The sequence below is a fragment of the Neltuma alba genome, unplaced genomic scaffold (assembly GCF_004799145.2).
Source record: "Neltuma alba isolate B1F8T4 unplaced genomic scaffold, ASM479914v2 tig00011289_pilon, whole genome shotgun sequence".
Classification (NCBI taxonomy): Eukaryota; Viridiplantae; Streptophyta; class Magnoliopsida; order Fabales; family Fabaceae; genus Neltuma; species Neltuma alba.
The window spans coordinates 104841-124589 of record NW_021635998.1 but is presented as its reverse complement, the minus strand read 5'-3'; the positions used below and the strand labels follow the sequence as shown (position 1 = coordinate 124589).

Here is a 19749-nt window from a genome sequence, read left to right as displayed (position 1 = left end):
GGCAAAAAAGATCTTTCAATCTAAAATTTACAAAGTTTAGCTTTTCTCGGTCTTGAAAGTAAGAAGTAGCCCACTGCGTCTAGAATTCACTAATGCCAAATTCGTAAATACATTTTATTTTGATTTTTGATTTTTGATAGATTCCTTTAAATCAGTTTTACATTGTCTTTAAAAAAACATACTGAAGTGTAATGTAAGACCTCCCCCAGAGTCGAACTGAGCGTAGTTACTATCGGTTGTTATGTTATTTATTAGTTTGAAAGAGACGCTATGTATTGATGTCAAATATGGTACGCTTGAATTCCCATCATAAACTTGTGTGGATTGTATTTTGAAATTTTTTTTAAAAAAAATCATTTGGCAAATAAAAAAAAATCACACAGTTTGTAATTTTAAATCTTTCTTAAAATTTTTCTAGTATTATATTCTGTCTAGTCTATTATAAGACGTTGGTTAGAAGAAAATTATAATTTAAAATATGTTGTCAGGATAATTAATATAATTTTTTTACTTTCATCCTGTTAAATATAAGAAAGGTATAAGAGATAATGAAAGCGTAACATCAAATATAATTTTATCATTATTTATGAAATAATTTTTTTTATCATTTTCACTTTTATTTTTTGATATGTAAAGAAAACATGGGAAGGCATTATTTGATAACAAGATAAAACAATAAGAGCGGATGTGCTGAACATAAAGTGGACCAGAATACGATATTAAGCCGGGAAAAAATGCTTTCTTCTTTTCTCCTTCTTTTTCCCCCCCCCCCCCCGGCTAAAAGAAGTAATTTTGCTCTCACCTAGTGATGTCGTTTTTAATTTTATTTTATTTAGCTGAACATCTGATCTTCTGTTGATTTATTTTTAGATTCATAAAATATTAAATGTGCCACGTTTCACATTTCAATGAAGTAAACGTCAACGCTGTTACAATTTAGATATAAGGCAAGCCTTTCAAGCTTTCATTCACGCTTCACAATAACCCTTGAGTAGTAATATATTCAGATAACATCTTGCAAAGCCTCTTTCATCCTCTTCTTGCGCAGTGTGTCAGCAAGCACGCCGGCGCACCGTCCATGGCTGACCCGGTTACAATCTCCGCTTTCGTCGCGAGCTGGTTCACGCCTTCTTCTCTCTTCCTCTTTCTCAACCTCGTCATCGGCACAATTGTCATCTCTTCCCGTTTTGGTACCCCCACAAAGCCTTCCGACCACCACCACGATGGCCACCCAGCTCTCGTCCGTTCATCGTCCCTGCTTGAACGCTTTAGGTCCCTCCATTTCTACAAACACGACGCTGCGTTTCCCGAAACCGAATATCTTCAGCCCGTTCATGACTCTCCTCAGCTCGTCAGAACGCCGTCACTGATCGAGCGAGTCTGGTCGTTCAAATTTGGGGTTTCTAACAGCTTCGAACCGACAGGTGCAGATGCAGTGTCTGTTCAACCCGATGACCCGCAGGAACAGCCAACTGAACCGCAACTGGCGAGAACTCCTTCGCTCCTGGAGCGCCTCAAGTCTATGAAATTCTCGTCTCTCTACAGATCGGACTCAATAAAAGCGACGGGAGAAGGACTTGAACGAGAAGCTGACGTTCCGGAGTCTAAAGAGGATCATGATGCGGATAACTTGGTGAGGAGGAGCAAATCGGAGTCGAGTAACGGGACGTCGGGGAAGTTACCGGAGAAGATGAAGAAATCGGCGAGTGACAAAGCAGCGTCGAGAACGCAGGAGGAGGAGGAGGGGGATCGCCGGACACCAGAATCAGAGACGGCAAGGTACAGAGCAGGCATTGAAACGGCGTCGTTTGTGGACGACGAAACGGTGGACGCGAAAGCCGACGATTTCATCAACAGATTCAAACAGCAACTGAGGTTACAGAGGCTGAACTCGGTCCTGCGTTACAGAGAGATGATCAGAGCAAGCTGATGAGGAAGGGCTGTGTGCGTGGAGCCCACCGTAAGTCCCGGGGTAAAACGGTCAATACATCACCTATTACGGCTTCATCGCCGCTCATCACCACAGCGATAGCTGCACCTGAAATGACTAAAAGGCCCTTTAATTAGTAGTTTTAAGACTTTAGGCTTCGGATGCACCTGCTCGTCCCGTAGTGTTTATTTAGTCAGCAGTCTGTTTCATTCATAATATTGGGAGTGAAAAGGTTAAGAAGTACGTGTCAATGTAAAGTTGCTTGCGTTAGTGAAAACGATTACGTCCTTGCATTTATATTACATTGCAAAGATTTAGATTTGAGATTTGTTGTGTTGCTTGTTTGGCTAATGAAGAGTAATTAAAATTGTAAGGTACTAGAATTCACTGCTTTTAAGGAAGAACATAAACGTCACAGATTACTTGTTAAAGATCACTGGCTGTAATCCAAAAAATACTTATCCGCATAATTTGAGATTCTCATATGTTCATCTTGTGTTTTTACCACCATTTCAAATGAGCAGGTTGTTCATATATGAGTTTGATTTTCAAAATCATGGTTGCTATTGTTAAGTCCTAAGTGATAATGGAGTTGTGGTAAGTTTGATATTCGTAATGATGATGGAGTTGTTATTTCTTTCTCTGCTTGTTATCATAGCAGCTCTTCTAGAAGGAATTTTTAGTCTGTTTTACAAGACCCTTTAATAGTTTTAATAAGTATTAAATATTTTTTTTTCAGATATGTCTGTATTTAATAAAGGTTGTGACTAGTGAAATAGTAGAAATTGATATAATACTGAAATTTTAGTATGGTTAATAGGAGTAATAATAGAAATAACTTGAATTTTATAACAAAGTTAATACTTTCGATATTAATCAAGGGTTTTTATATAAATAATAGAGAGGAGATTTTGATATTTCACAGGGAAGAACACAGAATTGGCGGATGACTTGTTTGTTGGTTTCTCAATATCGAAGTTTACAGTAACGTCGTCCATAGAAGGTGAATGAAATGATGACTTGGAACTCACGCTAATTGCCTCAATCTTAAAGGGAAAATGAGCTTTTTGGAGTGAATAGAAATGTATAAAGCAGGAGCCATTGCCAACTTTAATGAGTTAGTGAATGTGGGTGTGTGTAGTTTGGTGTTTTAGATTAGAGATTGGATCTTCAGATTCAGAAAATGATTGTCAAACATGTGCCAATCCAAATGAATTTCCCCATTATTAAACATCCGAAAATATTAATGTCTCTCAATGAATTTGAATTTCCTCCATGTAGTCATGAATAATAATATGATTCCATAAGTTTAGGTTCATGTGAGGAATATATAAACTATTGTCTCTTTAAGCATATGATTTAATGAGAAGGATTTATCTTTTATTCTATATTGTCGATAGAAAATACTCCTCCGGTCCTAATTATAAGACCCAATTGACTTATTTGAGGAGATTAAGGAAGTAAGTTAAGTTGGTTATTTATAATAAATAAGTGTTGTTATTCCTAAAATATCCTTGCTAATTAAGTATATTGACTAAAACTATCATTATTAAAAGGATTATCTTGGAAAAAAATGCATAAATATAAAAGAGAAAATGGATTGGGTCTTATAATTAGGACTAAATAAAAAGTCAAATTGAGTCTTATAATAAGGACAGGAGGAGTACTTCTAAAAATTCATCAGGAAAAAATTATAATTGAAGGATACGCACACTTAGGCGGGTGGGTATTTTGTTTTTCAGTTTTGGGATAAAAAATAAACTATTGTAAGGCACGTGTTAAAGATAATGAAGTGAGGACATAAAGGAGAGGGATTAGTTGTCTATAAGTTATGCATAATACTACCTCCTGCTATTAATCTAAGAGTTAGTTTGATTTTTAATTTGGTTATAAATACAAGACTTCAATTCACTTTTTCTTTCATCTTCATCTATTATTTTTAAAGTAGTCCTTGTAGTAGTTGTACATGTTAAATGTTTTATCAAATAGTAGTTTTAATTAATACAAATGATTAGTAAGAATATTCTAAAAAAGATAATATTTATTTATTATAAATAACTAAATTAACTAATTTTTTAATCTTTTTAAATTAGTCAACTTGATTTTATATTAAGGGTTGGAAGTAGTGTAATTTATTGATCAAATTAATTGTCGATAATTATGAAAAATATTTAATTAGACGGTAAAGAAAGTCACTGTGAATTTTGACTGCGTGGGACAAAAACGGACGAGATGAAAGGGTTGCTTTTCAGTTGGGTTCAGATCAGATCCATTTTCTCTCTCGTTTCCGTTTTTGGGGCAGACATGCGGAATGGAGAAACGTTAGATTTTTTTTCCCCTTAAAATATCTCTCATGTTCATTTAATTCTATTTGTGAATATTCGATGCAGTCATCATTTATCATTTAATTCTTCTAAATTGTGGGAATGAAGGGATAAAGAAATCATATAGTACTAATTAAGAAAGTGACATTTGAATTTGATGCTTATATATCTTTTTTTGGGTTTAGTTTAGATTAAATATAAATATTCAAGCAAAAAAAATTTAAGTTTAAATAATATCAGTTTTATATTTATTTTAATCATTATCTATTTTAAATTAATTGGTCAAAAATAAATATTCTATATGTTTTTTAAATAAAAATATAACTTATGTGTATAGTCTGTGGGTTTGATCTAAATGCTTTAAATCAAGAACAAGTGCATTACTCATTTCCTCAATTCCGTATCCAATTTCAAGAGGTCAAAATCATGGTGGACTTTGTTGGCTAGAAAAAAAAAATGAAAAGAATAAAAAGCAAGTAGTTTTCTTTAATTTTTTCCCAGACCTAAAATATAATTTTTCAGGCGATTGCTTAAATTGAACAAGAATCTCGATGTTCATTATGGTTAAAAAAAAAAAAAAAAAATCCACCCCCACGACACACGCAGAGTTGCCTGTGAAAATTATCCAATTCCTAACATACAATGATTACTGCTGGAACGCATGCACGTGGTAATAAATTTGCCGTTAGAATTAAAATTGAGACAAAACGCCACTTAGAAATTGGTAATAACTTATACTCTTCCGGTCCTTATTATAAGATCCCATTTGACTTTTTATTTGGTTCTAATTATAAGACCTCAATCTATTTTGTCTCTTATATTTATACATTTTTTTTCAAGATAATCCTTCTAATAATTATAGTTTTAACCAATATACTTAATTAGCAAGGATATTTTAAGAATGACAACACTTATTTATTATAAATAACCAACTTAACTTACTTCCTTAATCTCCTCAAATAAGTCAATTGGATCTTATAATTAGGACCAAAGGAGTATTTAAAAACAGTCAGTATAATAATATACTTTTGTTTTCAAAACAGTAAGTATAAAAACATACCTTTATTTTCAAATATACTCTTACAGTAAATGAGAAAAAAGAGAAAAGATGTATAGAAAAATGTGACAGAGAGCATGTGACAATGAAAAGAAAATAAATACTTAATGGCAGAATTAAAGAAATATATTCAATAATAAGACAAACTCAAATTAAAACTTATAAAATAGACCATATTTTTTTTTGGAATTTACAGTTTATAAGTGGAAATATAGTAGAGGATCTTTTCCACTTTGCAAACAACTACGTTCATATAAAAATTCGAAGTCCATGGGCAATGTGGCCATATTCTTTTTCTCAATCGACAGCATGTAAAACTAATTTTCAAGGCTGAATGTAACGGTCAATAAATCCAAACTCAATTTAACAACTCTATAGTTCTTCAACATTTAACATCACCCGGTTAAGGTAGTTAAATTTAACCACTGACCATGCATCATAACAAGGTTCCAAAATAATTTTGACCCTAAATAACTAAGCTGAAGCCAATCAGTGACCGTAACTGTGGGCAGAGGACTGGATCTGACTGGCTCAAGATGTATGGACAAAAGCTGTATAAGTTTATCAGCCGTTTACTTCAGAAGTAAAGTAATATGGCCTAGTTTAACTGTCAGTCTAAAACTCTCTTTATGCCAGGATTTCAGAGTCAAGCAGCTGGGACCTTTTTCCCATCTTCTATGAAGAAAATTGCAGTTTCTGGGACCTGCAGGAGAGAGACAGCCTATTTATCAGAAGCATGTTTTGAATTTTCGGTAGACAAGAACCAGTGAACTTGGACAGAATCAGTCGCATGCATAGCACAAAAAAAGAACAAAGATTAGGCTCAACAGTCAACCCACAAGAAAATAACTCCTCACTCGGATCAGTCAGACAATGGGGCGTAAGGTTATGGACTACCTTCCAGCGGATAATGGTTCAACTACTATGTTGTCAATATTTATTTAACTATGTGGATTGGTTGATTGGACTATGTTCTCTTATGTGAGATAAGGGAAGGTTTTCGTAAGTGCCCTAGTCTCTTAGCAAGGACATTCTCCTTTGTACAAATTTTTTTTTGACCAACCTTCATTTTATAATTGCGTTTTCTGCTTTCACGGGGTCCTGTCTTTGAACTTGTGTTAGAGTGAACTTAATCACTAATGAATGTCAGTGAAGGGGCTTCAGAGTTACAAATAAGCGAAAATGAGTTTTCATTATCAGCATCTCATCCAATCGGCTAATAACAGGAAGCATGCCACCTTAACCAATGACAGACATGTCAAACACGAACGAGTCATTGCTAACGTTCAAAATGGCCCCAAAAGAAAAAAGTACCCAGTCAACTCACAAATAAAACAAAGGCACAAAAAGTAGGCTTTCCTCTAAACACGACCATGGGTGGATCATTCTTTTACATTATTAGTGGATCAAACATAACAAAACAACAGGAAAGAGCCCACGCTGCGAAGAAAAAACAGTATTAATAATCCAGGCAAAAAATGTCTTGTGCAATTTATATTTCCAATTTAGATTGGTTGAATCCAGTATAAACATAACAAGTCCATACTGCTAGCTTCCGACCATAGCTGCTAGTTTTCTAGCTGACACAGGACGGAGTTAGTCACCACATTGAAGAGCCATGTCGTGGGTTACCAAAACAAAAACTATGCTAAACGCACTATATGAGTATAGGTCAACTAACGTTGCTCTTGTTGGGGCCGACTACACAATATAATGTGAATTTTCACAGATTAACACTTTCAACAAAGCATTGTCCTTGCTGTTAATTTCTGTGCTCAAATCATTACAGCCACTCGTGTTTCATATACAAATAAATATGTGAAATTAACAACAGATATGATCTTACTAAGATGTGAGAGCATCTTCCGTTTCATTTTTTCTTTCACTGATTGAAGGAAATGCGTATTCAGTTGACTTATAATACAATCATAAAACTAAGAATCAAAGTGTCTTACATCAGCCCATGTCTCCGTAATGAACTCCACAATGTCATAAGATATATCTCCTTGAACATCAATTTGCTCTTTCTCCGTCGGTCCCTGAAAACAATCAATGCCAGATATTGTGAGACATCAAAGACAAACGCTAAACAAGTAATTAAACACCTACTAACTCAGCGCTAACGAACCTTGACAACAGATGCTCCAGTAGCAAACTTTTTCCCAAGTTTCTTTGATGCTTCACTGAGCTTGACACCTGAAATGCAATAAAAGCGAAGAGGTAATGATAAGAATGTATCAATAATACAAGTTTACGACCCAAAAAAAATCAGGGCAACATATATCTCACCAAAAAGGTCAAGGCCTTTCACAGTGGTAATGCATTTTCGTTTATTGCGAATAACCTTCTCAATGACAACCTCCTGCTTCTCCTGAAAACGAGTGCCACTCTCATGAAATGAATGGAATCATTACTTCGTGTCAAAGGCCGCCATATCTAATTAGATAACGTGAAGGAATACCATGGAATACCTTTTTCTTGATCTTACCACCAGGAAGACGCTTGACTTCTTCCTGCTTAGGAGCTAAAACATCAAAAAGATACTGTGAGGGAGTATTTGAAATGCTATCGTCATAACCAATATGCAAGCAGTAGAAAAACACCATTTCACATTATTACAGAATTAACTTACCGATAAATGTCTAACTCAACTGAATAAATGTATGATGGAAGCAGTAGAAAAACACGACTATGGGGACATCATTCTTTTACATTATTAGTGGAAAAAACATACTAATACGCAGGAAGCAGCCTGAACCAAACTAATGGAAATATCACAGCTTACAAGATAAAAGAAATATTAATGGACAAAAGTTTAACTAGACGAACCATATCCACTCAGATATGTAATCAGGCTTCATTGCAAGGGACAAAGGTTATAATTTTGTCCTAGGTGAGTTATCAAATGAACTTTACTCCGAATGCAAGAAAAAGCAAAGTACTTGTCTTTGCTTATTTAAGAGAAAACGACTAACAAGGAGAAATACTACATCTCAAATTACTTCGTAATCCGTAAAAACACTTCTGCCAAACACCCTAAAAGTTTAATAACGGACGACATTAATGGCTCATACGACTAACCCGGAATAGGAGTAACAATTGAACAACCCCCCCCCCTCGTTTGCGGACAAGTGTTTATGAAACCATGGTTTTGGGTTTCCCAAACACCCCCTAAAAGTTTAATAACGGACGACATTAATGGCTCATACGACTGACCCGGAATAGGAGTAACAATTGAACAACCCCCCACCCCCCAAAAGTTATGGAGGAGAAAAGATTTAGAAGTGTAGCTTCAACCATCACTTTACTAGTAGTTTGAGTGACCATATTGAAAACGGGGCCCCAAACAAAAAAACAGAGAGAGAGAGAGAGAGAGATAAAAGCAAGACAAAAACACAGAAAGCCGACCTGAGGTAGCACCTCCATCACTAGCCCCTGACGATAGTCCGCTATTTTGCAATTGCTCGGCAAGTTTATCAGTGCTCGCCTCTGCGCACAACATAATCCAATTTCAAATCATGATAGTAAAGCGATTTAAATACATACGAAACAGGGAAGTAGCGAGAAGAAACTAGAATCGAAGAATGAAAGAGACCTTTGAGGAGATCAGGGTATAATTGAGGGGCGTTCTGGATCAACCAGGGTTTGCATTTCTCGAAATCGGGTCCGAATTCGCAGTACTCGGCGGGCAAACTGCAGACGGGGCAGTATAACACCCGAACCGGTTGAGGTTTCTCCGCCATCGCACAGCAAAAAACGGTTCCTTGTCACTCTGTCTCACTGAGCGATCGAGAGAACGAAGATGGAAACGGCGCGTTTAGAAAACGCCACTCCTCAACAAAATGTTCTTGGCTCTGTGTTCCCTTCTTTTCAGTCTCTCAGAATCCTTCGCCGATCATCAGTCTCATGTCGGCATATCATATCGGACACCTGGCTCGCTGGCTGCGCGCTGCCGTTAATATTGATAATAACGACGTCGTTTCGCCGAGTGCTTCACCCGCCCATGAACTTGGAAAATTAGAAATCATTCTAAATTTTTTAGAATTAAAAAATAGTACTTCTCGGTCTTGGATATAAAATCTACCTTGTACCCTTTGTAGTGTGAATATTGTATTTATACTATGAATCTTATGTTTAAGACAGGTGGAATAGGATTACACAAGGACAAAGAAAAATATTCATCCATACTTAATGTAAAACATAATTAATTAATTTGAGTAAATTAATGATGTTAGTTAAATTAGTTAATATAATTTTTTAAAGTATCCTAATCATCTTTTTTAACTCTCTCTCTTTTTCTTTTATTTGATTATTATTGAAGGAATGACAATCGAGTTAATTTTAAAAAAAATTTGATGTACATGTGAAATAGGTCTTCCTCTTGTATTTGATTAGATTAATGATGTTAGTTAAATTAGTTAATATGATATTTTTTTAAAATATCATTCTTTTTATAAAAAAAAAAAGAGAAGAGAATCTGGACAGAGGAGAAGAAGGAGCCTGTTTCTTTACGATCCAAGCACGGGTTATAAGCATATGGGATACGATTCAAACAAGTTCAGAATTGGGCCCAAGACAAATTTATCTTTTTTGGGCCAACTAATGTATCCTTTTGATCTTGAGACCCAAAAGAAATTTAGATCGTTAGAATTTAGAAAAACATATCAATGTCAAGTATAACAAGTGAAAACCAAGCTGGTGGTTGAGATGATAAACGGTTTCATTTTTTATAAAAGAAAAATAAAAGTTTAAATATCAAAAAACACATTTGTTAGGAGGACTTTAATTTTAACACTCTCAATCCGATAGAAAATGACTTAAGCCCAAAACGACTTAAGGAGATACTCCAACTTATGCTAAAAAGAAAAAAAAAAAAAGTGAAATGCATAACCTCTAGCATTATTTGTTCATCATAAGATATCAATCGTGTGCTCTTTATTCAGATGCCGTAAGCAAAATTTTCAGTTTCCAAGTCCAGAATAAAATGAATAGTAGATTCATTCGGGAAAATAGAATTATATGATGCGTGATATATTTTACTATTTTACTATCTATTTTTTTTATATAATATATACGGGATCCAGCTGTTTCTTTGTTTTTTTTTTTGATTAAGGATCCACTATATACACAAAACATTACAGCTATGCTGATAAATTTGCTCTATCTGCTGGAAGCTCTGCTGATAAATACTAGTTTAATAAATCTTGTAGGTCTTTCACTAGCAAGCCATACGTATTTAGTTACATTATAAGAGTGAAATTACTTAACTTTATAAACAAGATGACGATAATTCACTCCTAAAATGAAAAAGAATAGTATTCAATTGTTAATGCTCGTTCTAATCCCTAACATAAAAACCAATTGATGGTTGAATTTAATCCTAAATATAAGATTTATATTCATTTTATCTTTCATTTTTATCATTTTCCCTCAAGCTAAATTATATAACTTGTAAAACATAATCTAATGTGTTATACAAAAGCATTTTAAAGAGATCATGTTACATCTGTTATTATTAATTAATTTATTTGACTTTCTTAATTTACTCAAATTAGTTAAATAATTCTCATACTAATAAAGATAATAAACTATTTAATTAAGGTTTATGATATATTTCAATTGATGATACGATGACTCATTAATCTTCAATCTACAAGCAACATGTTTATATGGTTGTGCTGCATTCGTGTTTTTGTTGGACGTTAGAACGTCTCGATCAAAAATTTTGACCTTTAATGATTTCAACCATTTTGTTAAGGTTCCTTTTTTCAGTACGATTAGTTTGGAATGAATTAGTCATAAAACGTAATTCTAAATGGATTCGTTTGGTTATAATGCATAAAGATGAGGTTGACCTTTCTATATATTCATTGCACATCCCTCTTATCTCAAACTCTGTCAATTCGAGCTCTGCATGTCTCCCATCATAATAATTAAATTAAATTAAATACATAATAATCAAGGTAAATGCTCCTTACTTAATTAATATCATTAGCAATGATCTTAGGATCAGGATTCAGGGATCCTGTATGTTGACATAAATTAATTATTCCCAGAAAAACTGATGATTGACTTTACCGAAAATTATGATCATAAATTAAGGTTTAGGGCTTAAGAAATTAAATGATGATATGGGCTAAATTAAAAAAATGTATAAAAATGGTAGGTCAAAGGTTCAATTTTTCAATATCGAGATTGTCCCAATGTGAAGTTTATGGATACATTTATATTAAATCCCAGATAATATGTTCAACATAATCCCTTATATATGGTATAGTACGCACTGGCGTACTTCCTCAAAGTAGTATTTTTCTTGGAACAAGTGCAACTTAATTATACTGTAATAAACAAATAATAAATCTCAAAATGTCGGTCAGTAATATTGCTTAAGAGATTTTAAGACAAGTATGCTCCGGAAGGGATGCTTCAAATTGTGATTAAACAAAGTAACAATATCACCTCCTCAAATCTTCGTCTTTAATCATTTAATTTCTTCATCATAATGCTCCATTTGCTCCCATTTTTGAGACAAATTGTGCTGTAAAATCGGATCTTTTAATTATAAATGTAAATTACAGATTGGATTGTATATGATATGTATTCGATGAGACATGGTGGAAATAATGACAGCCCAAAAAAAAAAAAAAAGGAACGCAAATCTCATAATAATTTCAAGCTTAAACATTTTTGGGACTTAATCATGAATTCCTAGAGCAGCTACTCAAGAATGCTTGCATAGGGCTATTTATCTACCATAAACCAAATTAATCAAATCTCTGATCTACAGCACTTCAAATTCTAAAAAGAAAATATTGATAAGAAAAGATGGTGAGGAGAACGATCCTAATGTGATGGGCGGATTTTACACACACAAATACACACACACACACACACACACACACATATGACAAGTTCTAGGTCAGCGACTTTATCAATAGGTTTTTATTAAAAAACCCCAGAAGTAAAAAAAAAAAAATGCACATGTTTTTGAAAATAAATTAAGTGTAAAGCTATATATGTAAGAGTCTATTTTTTTTTTTCCTTTTGAAATTCTCATCCTTTTGTTCTTAAACTCTAGCTCTCTGATTCCGTTGCATCCAATTAATTTGTAATTATGCCCAGAGTTTGTTTGAACCCGTTTATTATTTTCAGTTATGTCCCGTCAATATACAATATTAATCGATATAAAATATATAATAATTAATAATAATATCAGCTCAACTGATAATTCATGGACACTATGGTGGAGTTCTGACATATTTTATTGTGGATGCTGAGAAGGATAATTGATTAGTGCACACAAGTTCAGTGAATATAATATGTAAACACACGTTTACCTAAGTATACGTGATGAAGTGTAAAGAAGAAAGGTCGGCTCCATGTTAGAGAGTTAGAGAAGAGAGAAAGCCATTCCTCAAAGTTACTTCAAAATGTAGCATGATGCGAATTGCAAGTCAATATCATAAATCTAAATGGAGCATTATGTACTCCAATTAATTAGTCTCCCATGAACAGTTGTTACAAATAACTTATCGTGACGATGGTTGGAGAATTCACTCAAAATAAACACAAATTAAAAACCGGGGCCCCCCAAGAAAACCACTGCCTAGCTAGATATATGAAATTTGACCAACTCAATTTGATAGTGAGTAGTAGAAATTTCCATTATTGAAGTAAGTGATTAGCAAACCATAGGGCTAAGCACTTGGCTGGGTTTCTTAAGCATCTAGGGTTTGATCTTTAGCCTTGTGTGTGGAAAGAATTTTGTGGCTAGCACTAAAACCCATTCGAAAAGTCTACGGTGTAAGGGGATTACTCACTACTATCAGCAGTAGATACCCCATACTCAACCAAAAAAAAAAAAATTAAGTGATTTTCGTGGGTGCAGCAAACTTTATGTCCACTATCAACGGAATATACTCCTTGTTTCTCACTATATAAATATACATATAAATAATATTCACTCATAAGGAATTTTATGTAATTCTTGGATGAAAAGGAAGGTTTTGTTTTCAGTAATGACATTATATTCTTGAGAACAAATGGTTCTATATATATAAATAGTGGAGTTCTCGGCATAATTATGGTAATTATTTACATAGACCCGACATTCAAAGCCCCCTTTTTACCATTAGCAAGAACTTGTTTCACTTGCATATCATAAGGAACTCGAACAACTGCTTCAAATACAGTATCAGGAAGTACCGCTTGTTGATCCTTATAATTTCATTATATATATATTTTAGTAATTATAATTTCATCTTGAAGTTCTACTCACACTCAACCTCTCGAATTCCAGCCATTCAATCTATTGATTTTTATACTTTGAGAAAATCATTTAGTCATTCAATAACTAATTGTAATCCAGTTACAAAGCATGGCGACTAAAAAATTAACTAACTAAAACTTAATTAATAGAGTAAGTTTATTCGAGTTAAATTTAACTGATTCGTAATAAAATCAAAATTATAGACAAGGACTAAATGATTGATTTTTTAAATAATCATTTAGAAAAATGTTAGTTTCATATTTTGAAATAATTTTATCATTATTATAGAACATGCGTTTTGGATAGTATATGATAATCAACTTTAATGTTTGATGCATATGATATTTAAATGGTAAGGTATTATTGTAAACATTAAGAAGGCTGCTGTTTGGTTTTCTCTCTCTCTCTCTCTCTCTTTTTTATTCCGCTCTATAATAAACTAGGCTGCTTATGATCAATTACAATATTTGATAAATTAGAAATTACCGTATTTGGAATTAAATATCAGTCAGGATGATTGCAAACTCCCTAACACGGTCCGTAAATAGACTCTATATTAATTAATATTCGTGAGTCTTCTTCACCAGAGGAAGAAAAATCTTGTGTCTTTTGTCTGCGGATTCGTTTGAAATACTTGACACAATCGATCATCTTGGTCAAGAAAAATCGCAGAAACTTAATCCGAGCAAATATACGAATTGATTGAAAATTGATAGATGGTAATTATTATTATTATTTAGGTAGAATTCTAGAGAAATACGGCCCCTTATAAGAATTGTTTTTTCCGGGGTGAGAATGTTGTGGGAGAAAAAACAAAAAACAAGAAACTTCGATGGCCAGAAAATCTCAATATATATATTCAAAATAAAATAATTGTTGACTTTGACAAATTATATCACATATAATATAATAATATAATTGAGCGAGTCAGCAGTTAATTTAAAATGAAATCATCAAAAAGTTTGACCATAATTCTTTATTTCCGTCCACTGAGTAACTACTTAGGGGGTGTTTGGGAATGCTTAAAAGTGCTTTTTAGAAGCACTTTTCTGCAAAACGAGACAAACTTCTCCATATATTTACTTCGCAAACCGTAAAATTACTTTTGAAATCATGGTTTGGTTTTCATCTAAACATCCCCTTAGAATGATCATCCAGAAAGATATGGCCTTTTATCTTGGACAAAAAAAAAAGAAACAAAAAGAAAATCTTGGTTTTATTGTTCAATATGTATGTATGTATGTGTATGCGTGCATCTGCAAAAGGAACACTCACAATTCAAGGCGTGAATCATAGCAAATCAAAGCCCACAGAAAACAAAAAAACCTCCCCCACGACACGACGTCGCTGCACTCCCCCAATCTTCTCCATCTCTTCCTATATATACACAACACCACACCACGCACACTTCGCCCCATTGAAACCTAACTCTCTCTCTATCTCTCCCTCAAAACCATACATACATATATACATATATATATAGCGATCAACCAAAAGATTAAAACTTGCCTGTGAATCAAATGGCGAAGCCTTTGCTCATGTTGTTATGGCTAATAACAAGCAGCATCCTAGTAGTGTCCGAGGGACAATCTGGGACATTGTCGGTGTTGCAGGCACCAACAGAGGTAGCGATAAGGCTTGCTCGTGATCCTCAGTCTCTGTCGGAAGGCTCCACAGATTTTGGGCACATAATTCATAAGCATCCGGTGGCGATCATGAACCCGGCGTCCACAAGTGACATATCGGTGCTCATAAAGTTCTCAAACTCGTTAGACATTCCGTTCAGTGTTGCCGCCAGAGGGGAGGCTCACTCGGTGAACGGACAGTCCATGGCTTTTGGTGGGGTTGTGGTGAACATGAGCTGTTTCAGAAATAATAATGGTGGGTCGTCGTCGTCCGGGGGGATATTTGTGACGGAGAAGACGGCGGCGCCGGGGGATTACGTGGACGTGGGTGGTGGACAGAGGTGGATCGATGTCCTGCATGAGACCATGAAACGTGGATTGTCACCTCGTTCTTGGACAGATTACTTGTATTTGACGGTCGGCGGTACCCTTTCTAATGCTGGGATTAGCGGCCAAACCTTTCGATTTGGTCCTCAGATTCAAAATGTTTACGAACTGGATGTTGTTACAGGTATGAATCACTATTCACTACTGTGATTTTTTTTCTCTCCCCTTCTTCTGGAGGGTTTTAGTACTTTTAAAGTTTCAAAATCACCTAGGAGTACTTATACTCTACAATTTAGATGTTTTAGTTGGGGAATATCAAAGCAAAGAATGTTTTAAAGGTTAATTTTTTAGACAAAGGATATTTATTATATTGAGAAGCATGAAAAAGTTATCATCAGGAGGAGTCTACCTGACAGAACCCTTTCTGCTATATTTTGGATTAAATTAAATAAAAACTTTAAATTCTCAATTATTAAATACTATACTATAGTTTTGTGAGGGCTTTTCAATATAATTGAGAAAGCGATAATTGATTGTCAATTTTAGTTGAAATTTCATATTCAGGAAGATTATTTATGACAACATTCAGAATTTTGCATATGTAATTTTTTTTTAACAAGTCTTAGTTTAAGGAAAAACAACAAAGAAAAGGACAGCTAAAGCAAGAGTCTTACAAATTTTGTTCGACAGCAGAGATTTTGTCATTGATTTAGTTGCATACAATATATAGATTTCTGATAATTAACCAGCTATTAATTTTATTTGATTACGCTCGCTATTTGCGTAATTAATTAAACTTTATTGGCCACGCCTTCTGTTTGCACGTAACAGATTTTTAAAGTCGGGAATTCATGTGAAAAGAAATAAGAGACGTTATTTCTAGATAGGGCAAGCAATAAATCAGTCAGTCACATATATTTGATCAATTATAGCCTGTGCTAGTTTATGTATTTCATTAAAATTAATGTTTCTTCTAATTTTTTTGACCATTCTCAATATTTTTGCATCTTTTTTCACCCCTGTTCCGGTGTTCACTAATTTATACATCATTATTTCTATTTTCATATAAAGCATTAACTATCAATGACTAAATTTTCTAAAACGTTAATTTTCTTTTAGAAACAAAGTGTGTGTTTTCTTCATATATTTTTCTTAAGGTATATATATGTATCACCCTTAAATTTCTTTCATTGTCATATAAAATTATAAGTTTAATAAGTTCCTTCGACCCTTGAAATTGTGAAAATATTAAATAATTCCTTTGACTTTAATTATTTTTCTTAAAAAATTACGCACGTTAACAAAACATATCCTTGTCAGAATTATGTTTAGTTTTTCAATGAAATTATATATTCTTTTTTTAATAACAAAATTAGATTAATCAATCACTTTGTTTTTTTTTCCCCACTTCTTTTGGTTGTGTGGGAATGATGGGGACTACATTTGGCTGAGACCATACGACCAATAATACAAAAAGGGTAGACTTATACGGTGGGTTTTATTGTTTTAGACCATAGAAGCCGACCAATATGCTTGGTCGGCTTGGGAAAAACATTATAAAAGAAAGCATTACATAAACCCAAAATAAATAAAACATATATATGTAATTGTCACGTGACTTCACCGGATATTAATCCAGATTACATGTAAATTAAATGATTGAATGAAGATACATCATCACTAGATTGCGACAGCAATTAGTATTAATTGATTCTACCTTAAAAAACAGCCACATCATCAATTGTCTAGTTGGCATTATTCAATATACGAAGAGGGCGATCAAAGTGTGCATTTTCCCTTGATACACACACACACACACACACCTATTGACCAATAATCTCTTTACAGAGGTCAAGAATATTTTAAGATAATATAGTAGTATTATGTTGCTCACTAATAGAGGAGTTGAATTAATTATTCATATATGTAGAAGAATTTTTAAACATCAAGTCAACCCTTGTATGGGTTGAGGAAGGCTCTTGCATTGCCATTTGGTTGTGTTGTAAGGTTACTTAAACTCATTTTTATTATATTAGTGCCGTTCCTTAACCTTATGGCATATTACAATTATTGAGACACATGTCCTTTTGTATATATGTTTGTTTCTTTCAATTATTCGACGTGATCGGTAGTCCTTCTTTAATATTGTTTTGATTAGTACTTTAATATACTTATATTATTATTAATCTTCTTCTTCTAAACCCATGTCACTCTTCAAAATGAGACTTAAAATAAAAGAATTTGACACCCATGGGGGATTTTGCAGGGAAAGGAGAAGAAGTAACATGTTCTCGTGAGATTAACTCAGACCTTTTCTACGCTGTTCTTGGAGGTTTAGGCCAATTTGGGATCATCACCAGAGCCAGAATTGCTTTAGGACCTGCACCAACCAGGGCAAGTATCTCATTTATGTGTGTGTGTGTGTGTGTGTGTGTGTTTTTATGGACGCAAATAATAATAAAAGAAATGGTTTGTTTAATTGGTTGCAGGTGAAGTGGCTGCGATTGCTTTACAATGACTTCTCTGTGCTAAGTGCAGATCAAGAACGATTAATCTCGATGAACGAAAGTGTGGAAAAAAACATCCCTAATTACGTAGAAGGATCGCTTCTGCTGAATCAATCATCCATGGATCTTTCCTTTTATCCACAGACTGATCGTCCCAGGATCACTTCCCTCGTCCACCAGAATGGCATCGTCTACGTCTTAGAGCTAGCCGAATATTACACCAACGATTCTCAGACAACAATCGACAAGGTACCTTAAATAATCACACGTAATTAATTATCTTGAGGGAATTTCTTGGTTGATATTTGGGACTTTGTTGGTTAATTCGGTTGTAATTAATTAATCAGGAAGTTGAAGAGCTGATAAGTGGGTTAAAGTTTGTGGCTTCGTTTAACTTCGAGAAGGATGTGTCGTACGAGGAGTTTCTGGACCGGGTTCACACGGACGAGCTTGTTCTTAGGCCACAGGGACTGTGGGATCTTCCTCATCCATGGCTGAACATGTTCGTTCCAAAGTCTCGAATCACGGATTTCAATGAAGGAGTCTTCAAGGGCATACTTCTCAAGCAAAACATCTCTACGGGAGTCGTCCTGGTCTATCCCGTGAATGGCAACAAGTAAGTTTTAGGCCCCCTTTGAAATCATGACTAGAGTCACTTATAAGTATGTTTTAAACTGAGACAAAACTCCTGTCACATATCTATCTTATATCTCATAAATTATGATTGAAAAGTTGTTTATAAATTATTTCAAACAGGTCTTTTAAACAATGTAAACACGTAACATATACATCATTATCAGTTTTGGATTGAATAGAAATATCTAATGGGTTATATATATATATATATATTTAATTAATTTGCAGGTGGGATGATAGGATGTCTGCGATGATCCCAAGTGAAGATGTTTTCTACGTGGTGAGTCTTCTGCACACGAGCAGGTTTGATGAAGTGGAAGCATATCAGAAGCTAAACCAGATGGTATTGCAGTTCTGTGCGGAATCTGGTATTCAGATTAAGCAATATCTTCCACTTAACATGACAAGGAAACAATGGGTGGATCACTTTGGAGCCAAATGGAGCCTTTTCGAGCAGAGAAAAGCTCAATATGATCCCAAACGTATTTTGTCACCTGGCCAAGGCATTTTCAATGTGAACAATAAATAATTAAAGCTACCAATATAGATCTATACCTTCTCTGTAATCCAATATCATGCTTGATTATTAGTAGGTATTTTAGTATTTAGACCATCAGAATTAGGTCGATTGAATATGTATAAACAAGTGAGAGACTTGCACTGGCTTAATTTAAAGCTTAGTACAGCCTCTGCTAGCTAGTTGGTGAAAAACGTACATATTACTTTACGTTATATATATATGTATATGTGTTACTGTTACGCTTGAATTGCAATTCGAAATAAATTCATATCTTGGCCTTATGAAAGAAAGCAGACAACTCAAGGTAAATCATGTCCATCAAATTTTGCTAGTAATCTTTATACCGAAATATATAATTTTTTATTTAAATTTTTAATGATGGATAAGCAGCTAGCAAGATAAACGAGAGGTCTTCGATTCCGTTTGTCCCTAATTTTTCCAAGATGTTAAGAAGCAGAAAATACACCCAGAAACTTATTGGGAAACATGCGCATCTTTTAAAAATTTAGTTGAGAATTTGGTAATTATGCTTCAAAATTTGTGTACCAATTTTG

At 34.1% G+C, this 19749-nt stretch overlaps 3 protein-coding genes across 4 annotated transcripts; 2 read left to right on the top strand and 1 right to left on the bottom strand.

Moving 5' to 3' along the window:
- The first annotated feature begins 967 nt into the window (after positions 1–967).
- On the top strand, positions 968–2256 carry LOC114711448 (pathogen-associated molecular patterns-induced protein A70-like). The gene has a single exon (XM_028895853.1). The coding sequence runs from the start codon at positions 1079–1081 to the stop codon at positions 1928–1930; it is 852 nt and encodes a 283-aa protein (XP_028751686.1). The 5' UTR covers positions 968–1078; the 3' UTR covers positions 1931–2256.
- Positions 2257–5604: 3348 nt separating this feature from the next.
- Positions 5605–9223, bottom strand: LOC114711449 (translation machinery-associated protein 22-like). 2 transcript variants are annotated; one of them, XM_028895855.1, is made up of 7 exons: positions 8907–9223; positions 8720–8800; positions 7783–7835; positions 7601–7700; positions 7440–7507; positions 7267–7350; positions 5605–6014 (listed from the first exon to the last, which is right to left on the bottom strand). In XM_028895855.1, the coding sequence occupies exons 1-7, from the start codon at positions 9052–9054 to the stop codon at positions 5958–5960; spliced, it is 591 nt and encodes a 196-aa protein (XP_028751688.1). In that variant the 5' UTR covers positions 9055–9223; the 3' UTR covers positions 5605–5957. The 2 variants fall into 2 exon arrangements, with proteins under 2 accessions (XP_028751688.1, XP_028751689.1); XM_028895856.1 differs by having other exon boundaries at positions 7601–7682; positions 8907–9220.
- A 5817-nt stretch (positions 9224–15040) lies between these two features.
- LOC114711455 (cytokinin dehydrogenase 2-like) lies at positions 15041–19467 on the top strand. The gene is made up of 5 exons (XM_028895863.1): positions 15041–15716; positions 17799–17926; positions 18022–18288; positions 18387–18655; positions 18904–19467. The coding sequence occupies exons 1-5, from the start codon at positions 15101–15103 to the stop codon at positions 19202–19204; spliced, it is 1581 nt and encodes a 526-aa protein (XP_028751696.1). The 5' UTR covers positions 15041–15100; the 3' UTR covers positions 19205–19467.
- Positions 19468–19749: the final 282 nt, after the last annotated feature.

Bases quoted from the DNA above. Each gene is read 5' to 3' on its own strand.
- LOC114711448 (XM_028895853.1), top strand. From the start codon at position 1,079: ATGGCTGACCCGGTTACAATCTCCGCTTTCGTCGCGAGCTGGTTCACG.
- LOC114711449 (XM_028895855.1), bottom strand. From the start codon at position 9,054: ATGGCGGAGAAACCTCAACCGGTTCGGGTGTTATACTGCCCCGTCTGC. The intron at 7,836-8,719 runs GTCGGCTTTCTG...TTGATGTTTTAG, and splicing joins TGATGGAGGTGCTACCTCAG to CTCCTAAGCAGGAAGAAGTC. The intron at 6,015-7,266 runs GTAAGACACTTT...TCTCTCCTGCAG, and splicing joins TTACGGAGACATGGGCTGAT to GTCCCAGAAACTGCAATTTT.
- LOC114711455 (XM_028895863.1), top strand. From the start codon at position 15,101: ATGGCGAAGCCTTTGCTCATGTTGTTATGGCTAATAACAAGCAGCATC. The intron at 18,289-18,386 runs GTACCTTAAATA...TTAATTAATCAG, and splicing joins CTCAGACAACAATCGACAAG to GAAGTTGAAGAGCTGATAAG. The intron at 18,656-18,903 runs GTAAGTTTTAGG...ATTAATTTGCAG, and splicing joins TATCCCGTGAATGGCAACAA to GTGGGATGATAGGATGTCTG.